We start from the raw sequence: 21,560 nt of genomic DNA, 5'->3' as shown, positions 1-21,560 counted from the left end.
CTCCCCATGACACGGCACCGTCCTCCCCATGACACTCAGCGTCCTCCCCATGACACGCACCGTCCTCCCCATGACACGCACCGCTCTCCCCATGACACGCACTGTCCTTTCCATGACACGGCAGTGTCCTCCCCATGACACGGCACCGTCCTCCCCATGACACGCACCGTCCTCCCCATGACACGCACCGTCCTCCCCATGACACGCACTGTCCTCCCATGACACGCACCGTCCTCCCCATGACACTCACCGTCCTCCCCATGACACGGCACCGTCCTCCCATGACACGCACCGTCCTCCCCATGACACGCACCGTCCTCCCCATGACACGCACCGTCCTCCCCATGACACGCACCGTCCTCCCCATGACACGCACCGTCCTCCCCATGACACGCACCGTCCTCCCCATGACACGGCAGTGTCCTCCCCATGACACGGCAGTGTCCTCCCCATGACACGGCACCGTCCTCCCCATGACACGCACCGTCCTCCCATGACACGCACCGTCCTCCCCATGACACGGCACCGTCCTCCCATGACACGCACCGTCCTCCCCATGACACGCACCGTCCTCCCCATGACACGGCAGTGTCCTCCCCATGACACTCACCGTCCTCCCCATGACACGGCAGTGTCCTCCCCATGACACTCACCGTCCTCCCCATGACACTCACCGTCCTCCCCATGACACGGCACCGTCCTCCCCATGACACGGCACCGTCCTCCCATGACACGGCACCGTCCTCCCATGACACGCACCGTCCTCCCCATGACACGCACCGTCCTCCCCATGACACGCACCGTCCTCCCCATGACACGCACCGTCCTCCCCATGACACGGCACCGTCCTCCCATGACACGCACCGTCCTCCCATGACACGCACCGTCCTCCCCATGACACTCACCGTCCTCCCCATGACACGGCACCGTCCTCCCCATGACACTCAGCGTCCTCCCCATGACACGCACCGTCCTCCCCATGACACGCACCGCTCTCCCCATGACACGCACTGTCCTTTCCATGACACGGCAGTGTCCTCCCCATGACACGGCACCGTCCTCCCCATGACACGCACCGTCCTCCCCATGACACGCACCGTCCTCCCCATGACACGCACTGTCCTCCCATGACACGCACCGTCCTCCCCATGACACTCACCGTCCTCCCCATGACACGGCACCGTCCTCCCATGACACGCACCGTCCTCCCCATGACACGCACCGTCCTCCCCATGACACGCACCGTCCTCCCCATGACACGCACCGTCCTCCCCATGACACGCACCGTCCTCCCCATGACACGCACCGTCCTCCCCATGACACGGCAGTGTCCTCCCCATGACACGGCAGTGTCCTCCCCATGACACGGCACCGTCCTCCCCATGACACGCACCGTCCTCCCATGACACGCACCGTCCTCCCCATGACACGGCACCGTCCTCCCCATGACACTCACCGTCCTCCCCATGACACGCACCGTCCTCCCATGACACGCACCGTCCTCCCCATGACACGCACCGTCCTCCCCATGACACGCACCGTCCTCCCCATGACACTCACCGTCCTCCCCATGACACGGCACCGTCCTCCCCATGACACGCACCGTCCTCCCCATGACACGCACCGTCCTCCCCATGACACTCACCGTCCTCCCCATGACACGGCACCGTCCTCCCCATGACACGCACCGTCCTCCCCATGACACGGCACCGTCCTCCCCATGACACTCACCGTCCTCCCCATGACACGGCACCGTCCTCCCCATGACACGCACCGTCCTCCCCATGACACGCACCGTCCTCCCCATGACACTCACCGTCCTCCCCATGACACGCACCGTCCTCCCCATGACACTCACCGTCCTCCCCATGACACGCACCGTCCTCCCCATGACACGGCAGTGCCCCGACAGCCCCCAGTACATGGCCCTGCACACATCTCCTCGGTCTAGCCTTGTGTCCGCCCAGGTTGTAAGTGTACATGCCTGCGTCCCCTGTGCCTCCTGTCACAGTGTGCCTGGCTCCCATCCCTCTGCCCACTCCGTGTCCCTGGCGGACACCCTGGCAGGTGCGTGCTCACGTGTGTGGTGCTCTGTGTCACCGGCGTGATAACGGGACAGGCTGTTTTTAGCAGGCAGAATGGACGAGGGGCTGTTGGCTCTCAGAGGACCCTGCCTGAGCCACTCCTGTCCAGCCAAAGTCCCCCAGCCCCACCCACAAAGCCCGTCCCTGAGAGGGGTCCACTGTCCATATGCACGTGTCATCTTCACCCCAAATGCCCCCCAAACCAATATCCGCTCACCCGTCCCTCCCCAGAGCCGAAAGGACAAGGAACGCCTTAAACAGAAGCACAAGAAGCGGCCTGACTCACCCTCCAGCATCCTCACCCCACCCGCGGCCCCTGCTGCTGACAAGGTACCACTGCCCACGCCCCGAGGGATGGCCACAGCAGCGGGAGGGAGGCTGGGTGTGCGGGGTCAGGGTGAGCCAGGGACCTGGGCACCCCACAGCTTAGGTTAATGTGCCTCTGCTCCCCAGCCCCACCCATCATGTGCCAGCAGGAAGGTAGAGGTGGGTGGGGGTACCGCCCTCCCTGCTGGCTGCCAGATGTCACCTCTGCCTCTGTCCAGACACGGAGCCTCAGCGCTGGGCTCTCGTCTGTGGAGACACACTCACTTCTCCAGTTCCCCAAGCTCTGGAGCCTGTTCTCCAGAGATAGGCAGAGAGGACCCCGTCTCTCACCCCCTGCCCTTTGCACCTCTTCTCCCTGTCAGGAAGACGCCCCCAGCCTGTGAGCTAACCAAAATCCTACTCTGTGCATGCTGGAGGGACTGAAAGTGGGGCCCGTGGCAGGGCCCTGACAACACCCCGAAACCCCACCCCCTCATCCCACCGTCCCGGGGGGGCATGGGATGGCAGGCCTGTCTCCAGAAAAGGGCAACATCAGGATAAGCAAACAGCAGGCCCTTCCCGAGGCCAGGGAGCCCCTCATCCAAGCCAGAGCAGCCCTCTCGCCCCTCCTGCCAGCCTGCCCGCCCCAGGGAAGGTGAGAGGGGCCAGCATGGCTCCGTTCACGCCCTCTGCCTGCCCAGGTTGGCAGAGCTCTGGGCATCTTGTTTGCAGGAGGCTCAGGTATCAGGTTTCCAGGGGGATGTTGCTGTGGCAACCACCCCAGTAACCCTCTCCGTGCCCTGCTTTCCAGGACTCACCTGGAAAAGCCGGTCCTCTCTGCCCTGTGCCCTCACCCCGGAGCCGGCAGACAGGCAGAAGGAGAGGGCAGAGGCCCGGGAGTTGCCCCCGGGGTTGGGCACTCCCCTGGACATGCTGGAGCACTCTGCTCATCCCCTCCACCCGCCCCAGCGTTGCTGCGGCCCCTCCCCCCAGCCCCTCTCCTCCCTTGCTCTCAGAACCACATCTGGCTCCCTTCAGAACTCCAGCTGTTGGAAAGAACAAAGGAGAGGAGACCAGGGCTCCCCCCAGGGAGGGCGGCACAGGGTGGCTCTTTCCCCCATCCCTCCTCCCGCGGGCATTTGCTGGTTTAGCAGAGGCTGACACATCCCTGGTCTCCATCCCTGGCAGTAATACGATGCTCTCACTCAGCCACCGCGTGCCAGCCTGCCTTCTAGAGTGGGGACCTGCAGGCTGTACAGGGATTCGCTTGTTTAATCCTCAAAACAGTCCAGTTTTATTAACCCCATTTAATAAATGAAGAAACTCGAAGTACAGAGAAGTTAACTAATTTGCCTCAAAGCGCACAGCCAGGTAGTGGTGGAGTCAAGATCTGAACGCAGGCAGTCTGACTTGAAGGCCTGTACTTGCAACCAGCACGGTCAGACACTGCAGTGTGTTACTAGCAGCCACAGCCATCACCATCCTCATGGCTGACCCTGCAGCGGGTGCCTGGCATTAGGTCCCTCAGCGCGCTCCAAACAGGACACCGAAGCTCAGCGAAGGCGAGAGACCATGCAACGTAAACATGGCAGCAAATGCAGCGCCCGCCCCCCTCCTGCCCCTGCCCCGCCGCCCTCAGAGGGGTGACAGGGGCCCCCAGAAATGGGGACAGTATGTTTCAGTGGCAGCTGTTGGCATGGCTGATGTGGGCACACGGTGCCCTGGAACTAAGAGGACAGAGTGGCTTATTCCGCCCCAGGAATCCAGGGTGGCTTCCTGGAAGAGTGGGCTTCCAAGCTGAATTTTGAAGGAGAAGTATTCCAGGAAGAGTAATAGGCCCTCCTGGCAGAGGGCTCGACGCTTCGAGCTCAGACTGTCTAGGAGAGGCACGGAGGGCCAGGGACTAGGGTGTCAGCGGGTGGCTGCAGCTCGGGGAGAGCAAGGAGGGAAGGGTGGGGACTGGAGGGCCCACAGATGCGGCCAGGCCCCCACCACTTCCCAACATAAATCCAGCAAGTATTTCTTTCTTTTTTTTTTTTATATAAAAAATACCCTTTAATAGAGGTTGACCTGTGCAATTTAGATTTGAGTACTACCAGTCACTTTTTTTTTTTTAATATATTTTATTGATTTTGTACAGAGAGGAAGGGAGATAGAGAGTTAGAAACATCAATGAGAGAGAGTCATCGATCAGCTGCCTCTTGCACACCCCCTACTGGGGATATGCCCGCAACCAAGGTACATGCCCTTGACCGGAATCGAACCTGGGGTCCTTCAGTCCCCAAGCCGACGCTCTATCCATTGAGCCAAACCAGTTAGGGCCAGCAAGTATTTCTGAATGAATGAATGAATGAATGAGAGAGTATATTAGTACAGACTCCGAGACTGTTTTCATCTCCTCCCCGAGGGGAAGGACAGACAGCTTCTTGGGTTCAGAATGCTCAGCTCTCCTCACGCCCAGCAGTTCCACAGCCGCTTCCCCATCTTCCTGGTCTAGGGACTCCTGACACCACCTCTCCACCAGGGATCCTTCTCGAAGCTTCTGGACTCTCCCCATGAAGCCCGGGTCCTGCGTGCTCCTGCTCCACTCCCAAGTCAGGGTGAACCCAGGCCCAGGCAGCTGGTCTCAAGCCTTCCTCTCCCCTCCCTTCTTTAGGCCTCATCCTCAGCTTCCTCCTCCTCCCACCACGAGGCCAGCACTCAGGAGACCTCCGAGAGCAACAGGGACCCGAAGGGGAAAAAGTCTTCCAGCCATAGCCTGAGTCACAAGGGGAAGAAGCTGAGCAGTGGGAAAGGTGTGAGCAGTTTCACCTCCGCCTCCTCCTCCTCTTCCTCCTCCTCTTCTTCCTCCTCTGGGGGCCCCTTCCAGCCTGCAGGTGAGTGTGGGCAGGTGAGCCTCCTGGAGGAGGCTGGGAATGGGGCAGCCTTCGGCCCTGAGCTTCTCCAGCAAGGGCCTTTGCATATTAGTTTGCATCTTATTTTATTTTTGTGTGTGTGTTTTTTTAATCCTCACCCGAGGACATTTTTCCATTGATTTTTTAGAGAGAGTGGAAGGGAGGGGGAGAGACAGAGAGAGAGAGAGAGAAACATCAGTGTGAGAGACACATGGATCAGTTGCCTCCCACATGGACCCTCCCCGCCACCACCACCACCACCACCACCACCACCACCGGCGCTGGGGATCGAGCCTGCGACTGAGGCACATGCTCGGAATCGAACCTGGACCCTTCAGTCCGTGCTCTGACGCTCTGTCCCCCGACCCAAACTGGCTAGGGCTCTCATTTGCTTCTTACATGGGTTCGGGTCAAAGATGGGGGGACCCCCCCACCAAATTATACTTCTCCCAACCCTTCCCTCACCCTTCCCTTTGGAGCTGGAACTCTCCTCCTCTCCCCCTTTATTGTCCGTGGGGGAGGGAGGCCACACACCCTGGACACAGAGATAGTGGCGGAGCTGGGACAGGACACCAGGCTTCCCCGTCCCCTGACAAGAGCTCTCCCACCGGTGCATCCTGGGAGTGGGAGGGGGGGGGCCGGGATGCAGCTGTAATTCTGTTTTCCTTCTGTGCAGTTGCGTCCCTGCAGAGCTCCCCCGACTTCTCTGCCTTCCCCAAGCTGGAGCAGCCGGAGGAGGACAAGTACTCCAAGCCTGCGGCCTCCACCCCTCCAGCTCCCCCCTCCCCCTCGGCTCCCGAGCCCCCCAAGACTGACCTCTTTGAGCAGAAGGTGGTCTTCTCCAGCTTTGGGCCCATCATGCGCTTCTCCACCACCTCCTCCAGCTCAGGCCGGGCCCGGGCCCCGTCCCCCGGGGACTACAAGTCTCCTCACCTCTCAGGGTCTGGGACCTCAGCAGGCACCCACAAGCGGATGCCCACCCTGAGCGCTGCCCCCGCGCCCGCCGAAGAGACCCCCCCTGAGACAGGCGTGAAGGAGAAGAAGCACAAAGCCAGCAAGAGGAGCCGCCACGGGCCGGGCCGTCCCAAGGGCGGCCGGAATGAGGAGGGTGCTGGCGCCCCCGCGGCGCCCTCCCTGCCTGGCGCCCAGCTGGCTGGCTTCACCGCCACCGCGGCCTCACCCTTCTCAGGAGGCTCCCTGGTCAGCTCCGGCCTGGGCGGTCTGGCCTCCCGCACCTTCGGGCCTTCCGCAAGCCTGCCCAGCCTGAGCCTGGAGTCCCCCCTGCTGGGGGCAGGTTAGTGACCCTTTGGGATGGTGGGCACAGCCGGTCCGGTGATGGAACAGAGGGATAAGCATGTCGTCAGAGGGAATGTGATAGACACTACACCAAAGGACAGAGGTAAAGGATGGAAGCGACAGGCACCTCTAAGACACTCCTCTGTACCCATCTTTTTTTTAAAAAAAAAAATATATATATATTTTACTGATTTTTTTTACAGAGAGAAAGGGAGAGGGATAGAGAGCTAGAAACATAGATAAGAGACATTGTTCAGCTGCCTCCTGCACACTCCCTACCGGGCATGTGCCTGCAACCAATGTACATGCCCTTGACCGGAATCGAACCTGGGACCTTTCCGTCTGCAGGCCGACGCTCTATCCACTGAGCCAAACCGGTTTCGGCTCTATACCCATCTTCTGCTTAGTTGTAGCAGGAGAGATTGTGTTAGGTTGTCAGTAGGACATAAAAAGCTTTGGTTGGGATGTTAGAATAGCTGGGAATCCCCCAGGCCCGGGCAGGGCAGGCCAGTGAGGAGGCATGTCAAGCAGATTCCACCCAGGCAAACAGTGACATCTGTGCCAAGAGGAGCGTGGGCTTGTGCCAGGGGCAGGGAACGTCCTCCTGGGGGGCGAGGTGACTGTCGCTTTCCTCCGTGTCCTGTGCCTGTAGGCATCTACACCAGTAACAAGGACCCCATCTCCCACGGTGGCAGCGGCATGCTGCGGGCGGTCTGCAGCACCCCCCTCTCTTCCAGCCTGCTGGGGCCCCCCGGGACCTCTGCCTTGCCCCGCCTCAGCCGCTCCCCGTTCACCAGCACCCTCCCCTCCTCTTCTGCTTCTATCTCCACCACTCAGGTGAGGACTTACTGCCGGGCTCTCCATCCCTGGGCAGGAGGGGGACAGGTTGCTAGAGACCCCAGCCCTCCATGGGAACTTGAGATACTGGGCTTGATCCCCAGAACTGCTCCCTGTCTCTGGCCCTCTTTCCCCCCCCCCCCCCCCCAGCACGCCTGGTCCCCTCTGCCCCCACCCCATAAGCACAGTTGTGCCCTAGATCTGAGAATAACCCTCAGCTGGACTCTCCCTCCTTCCCTCAGGTGTTTTCTCTGGCTGGCTCTACCTTTAGCCTCCCTTCTACCCACATCTTTGGAACCCCCATGGGTGTCGTTAACCCCATCCTTACCCAAGCTGAGAGCAGCCACACAGGTATGTGAGTCTCTGACCCCGTTCCCCTTTCTTCCCATCCCCTGCATGTCTTCCCCCCAAAAGAGGTGGGAGGACTTTCTGGCTGCCCCCTCCCTCTGGCCATTGCCCACCCCGCAGAAAAAGTTTTCACACACAACAAACCTGGGTACACTTTCAGGTTAAAACCTGCTGAGGGGTTGGGACAGGACAGGAGAGAATTACTGCTCCAAGTCACGGGAGAAAGCAGAGATAAATGCGTGAGCAGCTGAAGTAGGGAAATTCTGGTCTCCTGACTCTGACCCCAGTTTTCTTACCGCTCCCAGTATGGCTCCCAGCTGGCCTCGTAGTGAGTCCTTGGGATCAGCTGGCCTTATAGCGAGTCCTTGGGATCAGCGGTTACAGTGATCCCAACCAGCGGGGCAACCTGCTCTCCGGTTATATAGGAGTTAAAGGGGCGGGTCATAAGCGCCCCACCCTCTCCCTTGAGAGTCAACCTAGCCCCAGAGAGCTGATTGGTGCAGACACACCACCTGGCCAGCCAGGGGCGGGGCCTACCACCCGCCACCAGTTCAGGTAGGCCTTTTTAAAGAGACCGAATCCAGAGTTAAAGACCTGACACAGTAGGGTGACACACCCCTCTCCCCCACAACCCAATAGGAATGCTGTGTCCCCAACAAGGGCTTTGCCATCTAATTTGTGAGTTTATGCATATAAAAAGCCATACAAAACATAATAGCCACAATTACTATGGGCTTCCTGCATGCAGCTCAGCTCTTCACATGTATTTGCCTTATTTTTAAGTCTCATAACAATCACTTCAGAGGTTAGTTGCAAGCCCGATTTGAGCAAGTATCAAATCCCAGTTTGACCCAGGGATGTCTAGATCCAAAATTCCTATAGCATTTAGCTCCCCGAAAAGAAATCGGGAGGTGTGGAAATAGCCAGGAGGAGGAAAATAGCCTGCTTAGAGAAGGGAAGAGACCAGATCCGTGGCTTTCCTTCCAAGGGGCCCAGTTTCCATGCCAGGGCTCCCAGAACTGGGGTTGGGAGGTCCTGGGGGAAGGGGTCTGCTGTAAGGTTCCAGATCCCATGCCCACTTCCCGGCGGGGACCGAGCGGCCCACTGGCATCCTTTCCCCGCTGATCCCCGCCTCCCTTCTCCTTCCAAGAGCCAGACCTGGAGGACTGCAGCTTCCGGTGTCGGGGGACCTCCCCTCAGGAGAGTCTGTCTTCCATGTGAGAGAGGGCGCGGCGGCCGGGGAGGGGCTGGGAGAGGGGCGGAGGGGCGGGCACCAGGAGAGGGTGGGGTTCGGACGCGGATGGCTGGAACCCCTGAGGAGGGGGAGGAGAGAGGAATGGGAGGTCAGCCTGAGCCCAGTGTGCCCTTCCGATCCCAGGTCCCCCATCAGCAGCCTCCCCGCACTCTTCGACCAGACGGCGTCCGCACCCTGCGGGGGCGGCCAGGTAGACCCAGCAGCCCCAGGGACGACCAACATGGAGCAGCTGCTGGAGAAGCAGGGCGATGGCGAGGCCGGCGTCAACAGTGAGGAGGGGGGCTCAGGGCTGGGAGGCCTGCCCCAGGACCTCAGACTCGGTCCCCCCTCTCCCTGAAGTTCCCAAACGTCTCCAAGGTTCTACCGGCCTAGACCCTAACCCGGCTCTAACTCCTGCCAACCTCAGCCTCCCCTTCAGCCCCTTCTGGGCCCTGCACCTGGCGCCGCGACCTCTGCACTCTCTGCACCCTGCCTTTGGTCCCCCCGGACTCCTAGCCCATACCCTATTAGCCCCGAGTTTTCGCCCGCTCCTTGCCTCCCCATCACGTGGCCTCAGACCGAGCCCCAGGCCCCGCCGGTGGTCCTCACACCTGGGGTTCCCCAGGCCCCGCCTCTCCGAGCTCACCTGACCCCCTTTCCAGACCACGCCTTCCTTCCGAGGTCCCATTCCGACTACCCCGGTCAGGCCCGGGCCCCGTCCTCTGGCCCCGCCCCCGGTCCTCGCCACGCCCCGCCCTGGCCCCGCCCTCAGGCGCCCGGCCCTCTGGCCCCGCCCCCGCCCCGCCCCCTCAGGCGCCGGTCCCCTCTCCGCAGTCGTTGAGATGCTGAAGGCGCTGCACGCGCTGCAGAAGGAAAACCAGCGGCTGCAGGAGCAGATCCTGAGCCTGACGGCCAAGAAGGAGCGGCTGCAGATTCTCAACGTGCAGCTCTCCGTGCCCTTCCCCGCCCTGCCCGCACTCCTGCCCGCCGCCAATGGCCCTGTCCCTGGGCCCTACGGCCTGCCTCCCCCAGGTAAGGGAGCTTCCCCAGCCTGGGAGGGAGGGCCCATGCCGGGCGGCAGGAACTAGCTCCGATTCCAGGCCTGACCGCCTCCCCTGATCCGTTTCCCTCAGCCGGCAGCAGCGACTCCTTGAGCACCAGCAAGAGCCCTCCCGGGAAGAACAGCCTCGGCCTGGACAACTCGCTGTCCACGTCCTCGGAGGTGGGCCCCCGCGGGCCCCGGGGAGGGGCGGGAGAGGGAGGCGCGAGGGCCTCCTGGCCCCGCCCCACCTTGCAGCCATTGGAGGTTGGACAATGGAGTGATTGGCAGAGCAATGAGTTGATGGATCCTTGCATTCCTTCATTAGATAAGTCATAATTATGAGGCTTCTACTTAATGCCAGGCAACTGGCAAAGCAATTAGTGAGCACAATGGACGCAGTCCTGCTCCTGAAGATAGGCTAAATCCGAGAAAACAGTCAATAATGATAAGCCGGGAGAAATGCTAAAACGGAAATAATTTGAGGGCTGTGAGGACGAGTGGGGCTTGGGATTCTCTGTGGGTAGAAGTGGGTAGGGAAGGCCTCTGTGAGTGTCTGTGACGGGTTCATTACAGTGCCTCACACACAGAATTCCTGGGTAATTGGCGGCGGTTGGGGTGGCAGGCTCTATTGTTATGTTGTGGTTATTACTGAAATGAAGCAAGCTAGTTTCTTGTTCTCTCTGCCACTTGCTAACTGAGTGACTTGGGCAGCAATAATCATCAAAATAACTACTGTTAACTGCATATTTGCCCTCCGTCATGTCCTGTGCTGAGATTTTTAAAGCATCGGTTTGTTTAGTCTTCACTCTGGGGTAGGTACTATGTTACCCCCATGTGACGAATGAGCAAACTGAGGCAGAGACGCCACCCACACCATTGAATTGTGGACACAGGGTTTGAACCCGCACCTGTCACCCTAGCTGTCTACAAAGTCCCTTAGTCTGTCTAAGCCTAGGCCATGGGGAGAATGAGAGTGCGGGTCAGGCGCTGAACCCCGAGTCTGGCTTCCTAGAGTCTCACGGCCGTCATTGGTGTTCAGTGTTAGACAAGGACGGCGGGTGCTGGGCCCCAGGCGTTGGTCTGTGAACGTGATTTGTGAAGACACTGAGGATGCTTAGCCTTAAGCCCTGGGCCTCGCTTCTTCCTCCTGGTGGCTCTGCCTGGGGGTGAGGTGGGGGTGTTGGTGCGCTCTCAGCATGTTGGTGGGCGCTGGGCTGAGGGCCAGAAATGTCACCCTGGCCCCCTGCCCCTCTGAGCCCTCCCTCTCCCTCCCTCCCCAGGACCCACACTCAGGCTGCCCGAGCCGCAGCAGCTCCTCGCTGTCCTTCCACAGCACACCCCCGCCGCTGCCCCTGCTCCAGCAGAGCCCGGCCACACTGCCCCTGGCCCTGCCCGGAGCCCCCGCCCCCCTCCCAGCCCAGCCACAGAACGGGCTGGGCCGAGCACCGGGGGCCGCGGGGCTGGGGGCGATGCCCATGGCCGAGGGGCTGTTGGGGGGGCTGGCGGGCAGTGGGGCCCTGCCCCTCAATGGGCTCCTGGGGGGGCTGAATGGGGCTGCTGCCCCCAACCCTGCGGGCTTGAGCCAGGCCGGTGGGGCCCCCACGCTGCAGCTGCCAGGCTGTCTCAACAGGTGAGGGGAAGCTCAGCCTGGGGAAGGGGACGGGGAGGCTGGCTATGGGCGGGGTTCCCCCCAAACACCCACAGCCCCCCAAAGGGGAAAATGTCCTCCAGTCGTATAGAATCCAGCCACCTCTTGGCCCCAGGTACTCCCTAGATGTGAGTTGTGAGTGCCCTTTGGATGGCAGCTCTCTAGGACCCAGCCCCCTATTTCCTGTACCCCTACAGAGGTCTCCCTCCTGGGGAAGTTCCGCCTGACCTACCTCCCGCTGTCCTCCCCAGCTCAGTCTGCCTCTCTCCCCGAGTCTGAGGGAGTCTGGGAACTCGTGGGAGCGGGGGTTTCCCTGTCCCTCCCATGGTCTGTGCTTTGTCCCCTGCCTCAGCCTCACGGAGCAGCAGAGACACCTCCTGCAGCAGCAAGAGCAGCAGCTCCAGCAGCTCCAGCAGCTCCTGGCCTCCCCACAGCTGACCCCGGTAATCCCCTTTCCTGGCCCCGCCCCGCTCTGCTGGAGGGGCCGGGCAGAGGGTCTGGGAGGGCGGACAGCGCCAGGCGGGGCTGAGAGGCCCCTGTGGGCCTGGAGCAGCCTCTAGGGGAGCAGGTCCAGGGGGTGGCAAGTCCTCAGTGACAGCATTTCCAGTCCCAGCCCCAGGGGTCTTCGGGGGGGAGCCTGAGAGTGTGTGTGGGGAGGCGGCTGAGCGGGTGGCACCCCTCAGCCAGAGCAGCCCCGTTTGGGTCTGCCTTGCATGTTGGGCTCCGCTAAGATTTCCTTCGGCGAAAAGGAGGGAGCTGGAACTATATAAACAATAGTCACCTTCACATAAAGAAACATTAGAAAGAGACACGAGAACCCAATTTAGCTGGTCATCTCTGAGGGCCAGATGGGAAAGGTTAGGAGCACAGTTTCCCAGGGTAAACCAGGATACGCTGTTCTGGTTTTCAGAAAACTCGAAAATGCTTTGCATTCTCAAAGCAAAAATAAATGAATCTTAAATTTAAAAAAGCAAACAAAAAAGAGGAGGAGTTGAAAACTGTTGACCTGGTTTAATGTTTCTCAAGTTGGGGTCTTACCACCCCTAGGGGAATTGGTGGTTGTCATAGTGACTGGGGAGCTGACTTGCGTGGAGCGGGGCCAGGGATGGCAGACACCCGGTGCTTGGCCAGCATTGTCCCACGTGACAGACACTGATAGTGTGCAGCCACTTTCTTGTCCCGATGGGGAAACTGAGGCCCAGAGTGGGGAGATAGAGACAGGAGAACCTTGACCCTCTCCTGCCTCCACTGTGATGGGATGGGGCGTGGGCCAAGCAGGGCAAGCCGCCCTTGGGAGCCACCGGCCAATGTGAGTGGTCCGGTCTCCTTGCAGGAACACCAGACCGTGGTCTACCAGATGATCCAGCAGATCCAGCAGAAGCGGGAGCTGCAGCGGCTGCAGATGGCCGGGGGCTCCCAGCTGCCCATGGCCAGCCTGCTGGCAGGAAGCTCTGCCCCCCTGCTGTCTGCGGGCACTCCTGGCCTGCTGCCCGCGGCACCCGCCCCACCCCTGCTGCCCGCCGGAGCCCTGGTGGCTCCCTCCCTCGGCAACAACACGAGTCTCATGGCCGCAGCAGCTGCGGCCGCAGCAGCAGTAGCAGCAGCGGGCGGCCCACCGGTCCTGACTGCTCAGACCAACCCCTTCCTCAGCCTGTCGGGGGCGGACGGCGGCGGCGGCCCCAAAGGAGGGGTGAGTAAGGGGTCTGGGGCTGACCTGTCTTCTGCTCTGGCATAGGCAGCATCAGAAGGTCCATCATCGGGTGCATCCTGAGGAGGAGAGGAAGTGACCCCTCGGTCAGCAAAGCCCCCTGCTCCAAACCCCAGGCCTCTGCAGGCACCTGGGTTCCCTCCTGCAGACCCAAGAAAGAGGCCCTCTGAGCATCACTAATGGCAAAAGCACCAGTTAGGAAGCAGCATCCCTCTGGGAAGGCCAATTAGAAAGGCATTTCCTCCCTGAGTAGAAGGAGATGGTGCTCTGGGCGGGTCTTTCTGGAAATGCCCACTTTATGCCACTCTGAGGGCATAGACAGCACAGGGTGCTGGCTTTGGCTGGAGCATGCCCGCTTAGCCAGGCACCCTTGTGCAGAGCACACTCCCCTCCTGCCCCCCCCCACACCACACACGCACACGCACACGCACATGCACACACAACATGTTGTTGACTTGGATGTCTGCCCATCAGAGCCCACGTCAGGAACTGGAGCTGGGCACCCTCCCTGCACCTTTCACCCAAAGAGCTGTTCTCAGCTGGGTGTTAGGAGCAAATGCCTCCCCCCAAACCCCCAGCCTCCCTTCCTCTCTTTCCAGACCGCTGACAAAGGAGCCTCAGCCAACCAGGAAAAAGGCTAACTCCGTCCACACCCCTCCTGACCCCCAAAGCGGAGGGGGCAGTCCCGGCTTGAGGGGGTCCTAGCCTGGAGCAGGCACCTGCGCCCCGATCCTGGAGAGCCCCAGCCCAGAGTGCGCGCCCGCTGAGACCTGGCGAGTGTGGGTGCGCCTGGTGCTGGGGACTGAGCCCGAGAGGGGAGCGCCTTCTCTCTGGCCTCTCCCCCCTCTGCAGAGACCCGCTGTGAGGGGCTCCGAGGGAGGACGGCTCCACGCTGACCTAGGAGCCAAGGCGTTGAGGTCCTGCAGGGAGCAAGTGGGCCGTGGCGTAGGTGGGGGGTTGGCTGGACCCGCCACATAAAACGGATCAGCACTTGTGTGGGGTGGGTCCCAGGCCTGCCCCTGCGCAGAACCTGCTAAGGAGGAAGGGGTGGCCCTGCTGTACCTGCAGCTTCCGCCCAGCGCGGGCAGACGGCAGGAGGGCAGGAGGGTCCCTTGGGCCGTTTCTCACCGTCTTCTCCCCCTGCCCCCCAACAAGGGCCACAAGCTGAGCTTGTAAAAGCCCACAGACGGGGAGGCTGAGGCAGGGGCGGGTGGCCTCAAACTTGGCCCCAGCCTCCCCACCTCTGGGGGAAGCCCAGGGATGGGGGGAGACCCAGCCCCCCGCTGCCTGCCCCTTTTTGCACTATTGGATATTGGATTTAGGAGTGCCGAGGGTGGGGAGATGGAGCTAGCTGCGTGTGTGCGTGTGCCTGTGCGTGTGTGTGTGTGTGTGTGTGTGTGTGTGTACGTCTGTCTCCCTCGACCTGGGGCAGCCAAGGACAGGGATAGGAGCAGTTCTCAGAAGGGGGCTCCCAGCTCTTGTTTGCACCCTCACCAACTTTGGTCCCTTTCTGGGGCACGAATGGTTAACAAAAATCAGGACAGAACTCTGATACTGGAGAGTGACAGGGGGCTGAGGGCTTTGAATCAGGGTAAATCCTGCCTTCCCTTCCCCAGACCCCTCAGAGCGCCCCTCCCTCCACCTGCTTCCCTGGCACCAGGGGAGCCCCAGGGATTGGGGGACAGAGCAAGGGGAGGGGTGAAGACCTTCCCCCCAGAATAAGCCAGCCTACTTCCTGCACCGTACCGCCACCTCCACCAACCAGGGGAGACTTAGCTCACGCTGACCTAGCAACTGTCCCTCCACCCACCAGCTCTTTCCCCTCGGGGTATCGTGGAGCCCCACCTGCCCGGAGCCTTTGGTGGCCCAGGCCTGGGAGGCAGGGGGGCGGCCGGGAGAGGGCGAGGTTGAAGCCTGTGTCCGTGTCAGTTGCACTGGGGTTGGAGCCAGGAGAAGGCACGTCCAGCTTTCCCTGAGGCTCACGTCTTGTCAGTCTCTTTGCATGTGGGGATGCGCGCGCGCGCGCGTGCGCGTGTGTGTGTGTGTGTGTGTGTGTGTGTGTGTGTGTGTGTGATTGTTCCCCTTTGGGCTTTTGTTGTTGGTTTTTTTTTTTTTTTTAATAAAGAAAAGAAGATGTGTATATTTTTGGCAATGACAGAAACGTAGTGCAGATATATTTTTGCCTGTGCTGCTCAACTGGTCTTTTTCTGATACTGAAAATAATATTAATATTACTGTTGATGAGACTTTGTCATATGTTAGGGAGCTGATCATGGAGGGGGTGGGTGGGAATCCGTCCAAGGCAATTTCTTAGGCCCTTGCGAGGGCTGGGGGGGGGGGGGGCAGCCGTTGTGATGACCTCAGAAATACTCACTTTTTATTAATGCTAAATATCAGTTAGCAACGGTAGAACTCAGCATCATATTAATCTTCACCTAGGAAGCTGGCTCACTCCTGCCCCCAAATCACTGAAAAGAGAAGCAGCTTCCCGAGATTCTCAGAGGGGGCTGTTCCCTTCACCCACGCCCTCACCCAAAGCCAGTCCACTGAGAGCTGAAGTCAACTTCTGTTCTGGACGGCGAGGGAATAAGCCCCCCCCCCCCCAGGCTGCCGTGGGGGAGAGAGGGCCGCATGACTTAGTGCACTGGAACCCCGGCTGTCTCCTCCCTCCCAGCACCCAGGGATCTGTTTCCCAGCCCCCACAGGCGGGCGCAGCGGCAGGGGTCAGGTCAGATGTGAGGATGGGACCCAGGCTGGGTGAGGATTGGTGCTGTCCCCCGATTGGGGATGGGAAGGGGCAGGAGAGAGGTGGTCTGTTTCCACCTTTTAGGAGCTTTATCCTAAGGAAGGTCTAGAGATCATCAGGATGGAGCAGGGTCCCCATGTGGTGGGGGGAGGGAGGATGGTTCTGACCTGACCTGACCTGACCCTCCCAGCCCCGGCCCTTTCCTAGGGACTTTGGATGGGCCCGGGAAGGGGTGCAGATCTGTAGAGCTCTGTCTAGGGGAGGGGAAGGATGTGGTTTGCAGGGCGGAAGTGGCGTTCTGAAAATGATGCAGGAGCTCCGTGGAGATGTGAGTGGGGTGTGCGTGCAGGGCCACTGCTGGGCCTTGGGGTCACACCGGTGCATGAGTGTCAGAACTGGAAGGGGACCTGTCTGTAGGGGTCACTCGAGCCAGATCCTCACTCCAAAGGTGATCGATACCTCCTCCGAGCCCAGGAGGGGCAGGGGCTCTGGCAGAGCCGGGACCAGCCCTCAGGACACTGGCCTCCTGGCCCTCCCACCTCCCCCTCCGCACCACCTCCCCGCAGCTTCCTGGCTGTCCTGGTGTGTGTGAGTGCAGTGTGAGTGCGGGGCTGTGCTGGCGGGGGCGGGGCGGGGGCGGGAGGGGGGTAATCTGTGTAGCACTGACTGTCTTAGCTCAGAGCTGATGGATCCTCTCGCGGACATGACACTTTACCGGTTGCGTTTGAAAAGGTTTTCCTGTGCGAGTCTTCCCCCGCAGGCTCACGGGCCTGCTGCTCCCTCCAGGTGCCCTCACCTTGAGGCTGATGAGAGCGCCCCCGCCCCCCATTCCTGTTCTGAGTTCCCGGGGAGTCTTCCTAGGAAGAGCCCAGACACGTGAGGGGCCCCGCTCTGAGGAAGGGCCATCTCCACACTCCTCTTTCCCAAGCTAGAATGCAGACAAGTTTTCCAGGCTCAGCCTCCTGCCAGCTTCCAGCACCTTCCTTGGTGTGCGGTAGGCCAGAGTTAGGGGTAGGCAGCTCACTTTATCCCTGGGGAGAGGGGTCTGGGGGTTTAAGTCCCTTCCCTTGGGAAGCTGGGACCCAGCACCCCGACTCCCTACAGCCACACCCCCGGATTGCAAGCGTCTAGCTCCTGACCGCTCTGACTTGATCTACTGAGAAGCTGGGGACTGAGGGGTGCCGGCAGTGCCCTTCGTTTGCTTCCTCCAGCCCAACGTGGGGCTTCGGTGGCAGGACCCCAGACCCAAACCTTGACACCCCCCCCCCCGCACCCCAACTCCACCCCAGCCTGTCTCAATGTAGCAGACCCTTCCTGGGGGAGCGGGAAGGGGAAGCCATGGTTTGCAAACCCAGGGCTCCTTTTGCAGTCTTTCTAAAACCTTTCTATTCTCACCCCAAAAGGCAATGCCCCACCCCACCCCCCAACGCCCGCCACCTCCAGGCCTGGAATTGTGCATAACCCGGCTCTTGTATCTTTGTATAACGGATGTTATTTGTACGAAGGGCAGTTCGTAAACAGCACTTGTTCTTTTAATAAAAGAATGTTTTACAAAAACAAAAACAAAAACAAAAAACCTCCAAAGAGACCCTGCTTTGTCTGGCTTTATGGAAGGGAAAGGGAGGTGGGAGCCTGGGGGTTGGGGGGCAGGGTCGCAGTAATGGTGCGCCGGAGGCTACAGGGTGAGCATTCAGGGGTACCTGCGGGGGGCCCGCCCCCAAGGGTGTGATGTGGGGGCCGGGCTGCTGGAATCTCACCACCAGCTCCCGAGGAGGCCCGCCCCGCACGGGTAGAAACACTGCCAGCCTCGGCGGGGAAAACGGCTCCCAGGGGTACCGGCTCCCGCCCGTGGGGGTGGGGGGGCTGGGAGGGTGGCCTGGGAGCGCGGCCGGGCAACGAAAGGCGATGCCCCGGTCACCCCGCAGACTTGGGGGGACCAGAGGCCGCGGGGACAGCCGGTCCGCACCCCAGGGGCCCGGGGAGGCCGCGGCCCGCCACTGGGCTCGGCTCCGCAGTTGGGCCGGACCGGACCGCGCGGAGCTTCCTCCGGCCCCACCCGCGCGGAACCCCGCGGCGTCTTCCGGCCGAGGCGGGGCGGGCCGGGCGGAGGCGGGGCGGGCCGGGCCGGGCGGAGGGGCGGAGGGAGCGGGGAGGTGACCCGGGGCGGCGGCGCGGGCGGCGTGCGGGAGGCCCGGCATGGGTGGCGTGGGCGCGCTGCTGCGGCCGGCGGCCTGGGTGAGCATCCCCGCCCCCTGCCCGCCCCCCTCCCGCCCCCAGGCTCCCCAGCCCGCCGGCCCCCCCAGCCCAGCCCCCCGGCGCCTGCTGCAGGCGGGCACCTCCCGGCCCCTCCTTCCTGCCTGGTGATCCCTCCTCTTACCCTCTCCCTTCGCCTCCATCCATAGCGGTCATCTCTTCCTCCCCACATGACCCCCCTCCGGACGCCTTCCGCTTCCCACTGACTTTGTTTTTCTGTTTCCAAATCACTGTATGGCGATGACGACGCGCCTCGCAGAAGCTGAACCAGAGGCGTGACATCTCCTCCTGGCTGGTACGTACTCCCCCGTTTCCCCTTCCCTCTGCCCAGGCCCCCCACGCCCGGAGACCCCAAAGGCAGAGGCCGGGGAAGGCAACCAGGAAGAGTCAGCCCTGCCTCTGGGCTCCAGCCTGCCACCGCCTCGCCTGCAGCCTCCGGGGAGGCAGGCTGGACCAGAGGGCACCGGGCTGGGCGCCAGCGATGCCCGATAAACCAAGCCCCAGGTGCCCCGGCGGCTTAGGCTGGCAGGATCCCAGCCCGCCCCTCCCTAGCTCCAGGGTGGAGCCAGGGTTTTTCAGAGAAAGCAGCTGGGTCTCCGACCCTGAGTGCCTGCATGGCTTCCAATCTTTCCTGCCTGGAGCTCAGGGCACTTATGGAGTCTTGGGAGGGGGGAGAAGGGGGGGGGGTCCTTGCAGGGTGTCATCACAGGGGAAGGCCGCCACAAGCCACAGCCAGTGGGACACCGGCCGCCATAGGCAAGGCAGTGCTTCCAGGACCTGGGCTGACCCCAAGCCCCTCCCCTTCCCTGCCACAGGCCAAATGGTTCCCCAAAGCCCCAGCCAAGTCTGTGGTGGCCCTGAAAACGCCCATCAAGGTGGAGCTGGTGGCGGGGAAAACCTACAGGTGGTGCGTGTGTGGCCGCAGCAAGAAGCAGGTGAGAGGAACTAACACACATACACACACACACACACTCACACGCCTTTGACACATGACACCCAGGTAGGAACGCAGGGTGTGTCCCGAGCGCTCCCTCTCCGGCTGGCGCACCCATAGCCTTGAGCTGCATCGTCTGAATCAACCCTTTGAGCCGAGTCCAGATACAGAAACTGTCACACAGCCAGGCGGGTGGGACCCAGGCTTCTGGTTTTTGTTGGTTTACATTTCATTGGTTTTTGTTTTAGATGGTAAGCATCTTTTTTGTGGAAAGTGTAGCATGTCCCATCCCACCCCCGCAAACACTGACCTCCTCTACCCCCCGCTGCCCCCCCAGCCCAGGGTTCTGGACTTTGCTTCTGGGGCTCCCTTCTCAGAGGCTCATTCCAGGCTCTGCTCTAAGCACAGGGGCTTGCCTGTCTCTCTCTTCCTCTCTTCTTGCTCCTAAGAAGCATCGGAGCCAAAGGGAAGACCTCATCATAGGAAGACTACCCAGCTTTGCTGCCCCCCAGCGCCCCTTCCCCGTCTCCTGAAAACCCTTCCCTTCCTGTCATCTGACTTTCCTGGTTGCAGGCCCGCAGCCTGGCTGCCTGCTCCCTTCTGCCCCCGGAGCCTCTCATCCAGAGGCACCTGGTCCACATCCTTAGCCTCCAGGCCCCTTTCCTTCCTGCGCTGAGCTCCGAGCTGTGTTCCTCCACCAAGCGGTGTGGCTGGTGTCGGCAGCCTGCGTGGCCACTGGTCTGATTTGGAGCAGGGCTAAGGGAACAGTGTCAGCTGGAGAGAGGCTGACTCTCATTAGCTAATTTCCCTCCGCTCTCCGCCTACCCCAGCCTGGCCCCAGAGGCCCACCAGTAGCAGGTCACAGCACCTCCGTGGGCCTCGGTTTCCGTTACCCAGTTCTGCTGAGCACCTGCCGGGATGGTGGAGAAGCGTGTGCTGGCCCTGGCAGCCAGTTCCCTATAGGACATCCCCTTCCTCCGTTACACCCACTCCCTACAAATGCCCAGGGGTTTCCTGGAGCCAAAAACCGATACCCCGCCGAAACCGGTTTGGCTCAATGGATAGAGCGTCAGCTTGGGGACCGCAAGGTCCCGGGTTCGATTCCGGTCAAGGGCATGTACCTTGGTTGCGGGCACATCCCCAGTAGAGGCAGCTGATCGATGACTCTCTCTCATCGATGTTTCTAACTCTCTATCTCTCTCCCTTCCTCTGTACAAAATCAATAAAATATATTTTTAAAAAAATTAAAAAAAACAAAAAAACAAAAAAAAACCCGATACCCCAGTCTGAAAGCCCTGGGATGCGTGCAGCTCTCTCCAACCCAGTCTTCACCAGTATGGGGAGAGAAACGAATGTAGCGAACCAGTGGAGACTGGGCCATTACAACAACAACAAACTCTTGGTGTAAAACCTAAGGCCCCATTTCACCTTGGAAAGTCTCTCCTTGTGCCCTTGAGACTAATGCTGTAATGACAAACTTACTGCACACTTGCTGTATGCAAAGTGCCTAATCAATTATTATCCTTTCCTTAGAATATAATAACTCAACTCTCACTGTCCTCACATTACAAATGAGAGGTAAACTAGTGTCACTCGGGAGCCTGAGCCCTAACCACTGTGCCCTGCCCATCCCAGACCTGCCCTCCACATCAGAGGGGCCAGCTCTCTTCATTTCTCTTTCCCTCACCAGCCCTTCTGTGACGGCTCCCACTTCTTCCAACGCACCGGCCTCTCCCCGCTCAAGTTCAAAGCCCAGGAGACCCGGATGGTGGCCCTGTGTGCCTGCAAGGCCACCCAGAAGCCCCCGTACTGCGACGGCACCCACCGGAGCGAGAGGGTGCAGAAGGCAGAAGTGGGCTCCCCGCTCTGAGGGCCGGCTGCTCGTCAGCCCCAGGCCTCCCTGACAGGCACCCCCTTTCTGGGGAAGGAAAGCGCGCACCGAGCCCGGAAGTGGTCATCCAGGGACCCCAGTAACCCCTGGCTTATAAAGGACTTGCTCCCACAGCCTGAGGTCTCTCACCTGGGGCAGCCAGGAGCAGGTGCCAGGTTTAGCACCTGCTGGTGGGGAAGGTGGCATTAAACAAGCCTGCCCATCCAGAATGGTATTCTTGTGGTCACTGGTGAGGCACAGGGCATACCCCTGCTCTGACTCCTAACCCTGGTCTGGGGGCACCAGACCGGCCCTAGGATAGAGGCCATTCCGGTGTATTCCATATGGGGCCTCCCGAGG

At 60.9% G+C, this 21,560-nt stretch overlaps 1 protein-coding gene across 5 annotated transcripts in view; it reads left to right on the top strand.

The window, feature by feature from the left end:
- Positions 1–21,430, top strand: part of MLLT6 (MLLT6, PHD finger containing) — a 31,114-nt gene extending 9,684 nt beyond the window's left edge. For 2 of the 5 annotated variants that reach the window (XM_084862402.1, XM_084862401.1), the window contains exons 8-20: positions 2,316–2,414; positions 5,047–5,266; positions 5,961–6,578; positions 7,233–7,417; positions 7,660–7,768; positions 8,916–8,982; positions 9,144–9,289; positions 9,834–10,031; positions 10,133–10,221; positions 11,322–11,671; positions 12,042–12,132; positions 13,023–13,379; positions 13,997–15,638. In XM_084862402.1, the coding sequence (XP_084718528.1) occupies positions 2,316–2,414; positions 5,047–5,266; positions 5,961–6,578; positions 7,233–7,417; positions 7,660–7,768; positions 8,916–8,982; positions 9,144–9,289; positions 9,834–10,031; positions 10,133–10,221; positions 11,322–11,671; positions 12,042–12,132; positions 13,023–13,379; positions 13,997–14,038 (2,571 nt within the window). In that variant the 3' untranslated portion in view covers positions 14,039–15,638. Of the gene's footprint in view, positions 1–2,315; positions 2,415–5,046; positions 5,267–5,960; positions 6,579–7,232; positions 7,418–7,659; positions 7,769–8,915; positions 8,983–9,143; positions 9,290–9,833; positions 10,032–10,132; positions 10,222–11,321; positions 11,672–12,041; positions 12,133–13,022; positions 13,380–13,996; positions 15,639–18,255; positions 18,379–18,655; positions 18,692–19,211; positions 19,332–21,020 lie in introns of those variants that run through there. The other 3 variants (XM_084862405.1, XM_084862403.1, XM_084862404.1) reach the window with 3 other exon arrangements.
- Positions 21,431–21,560: the final 130 nt, after the last annotated feature.

This window comes from Pipistrellus hanaki (genome assembly GCF_964339955.1).
Source record: "Pipistrellus hanaki genome assembly, chromosome: 16".
NCBI classification, from domain to species: domain Eukaryota; kingdom Metazoa; phylum Chordata; class Mammalia; order Chiroptera; family Vespertilionidae; genus Pipistrellus; species Pipistrellus hanaki.
The sequence above is the reverse complement of the archived record's forward strand: the minus strand, read 5'-3'. Positions and strand labels throughout refer to the sequence as shown.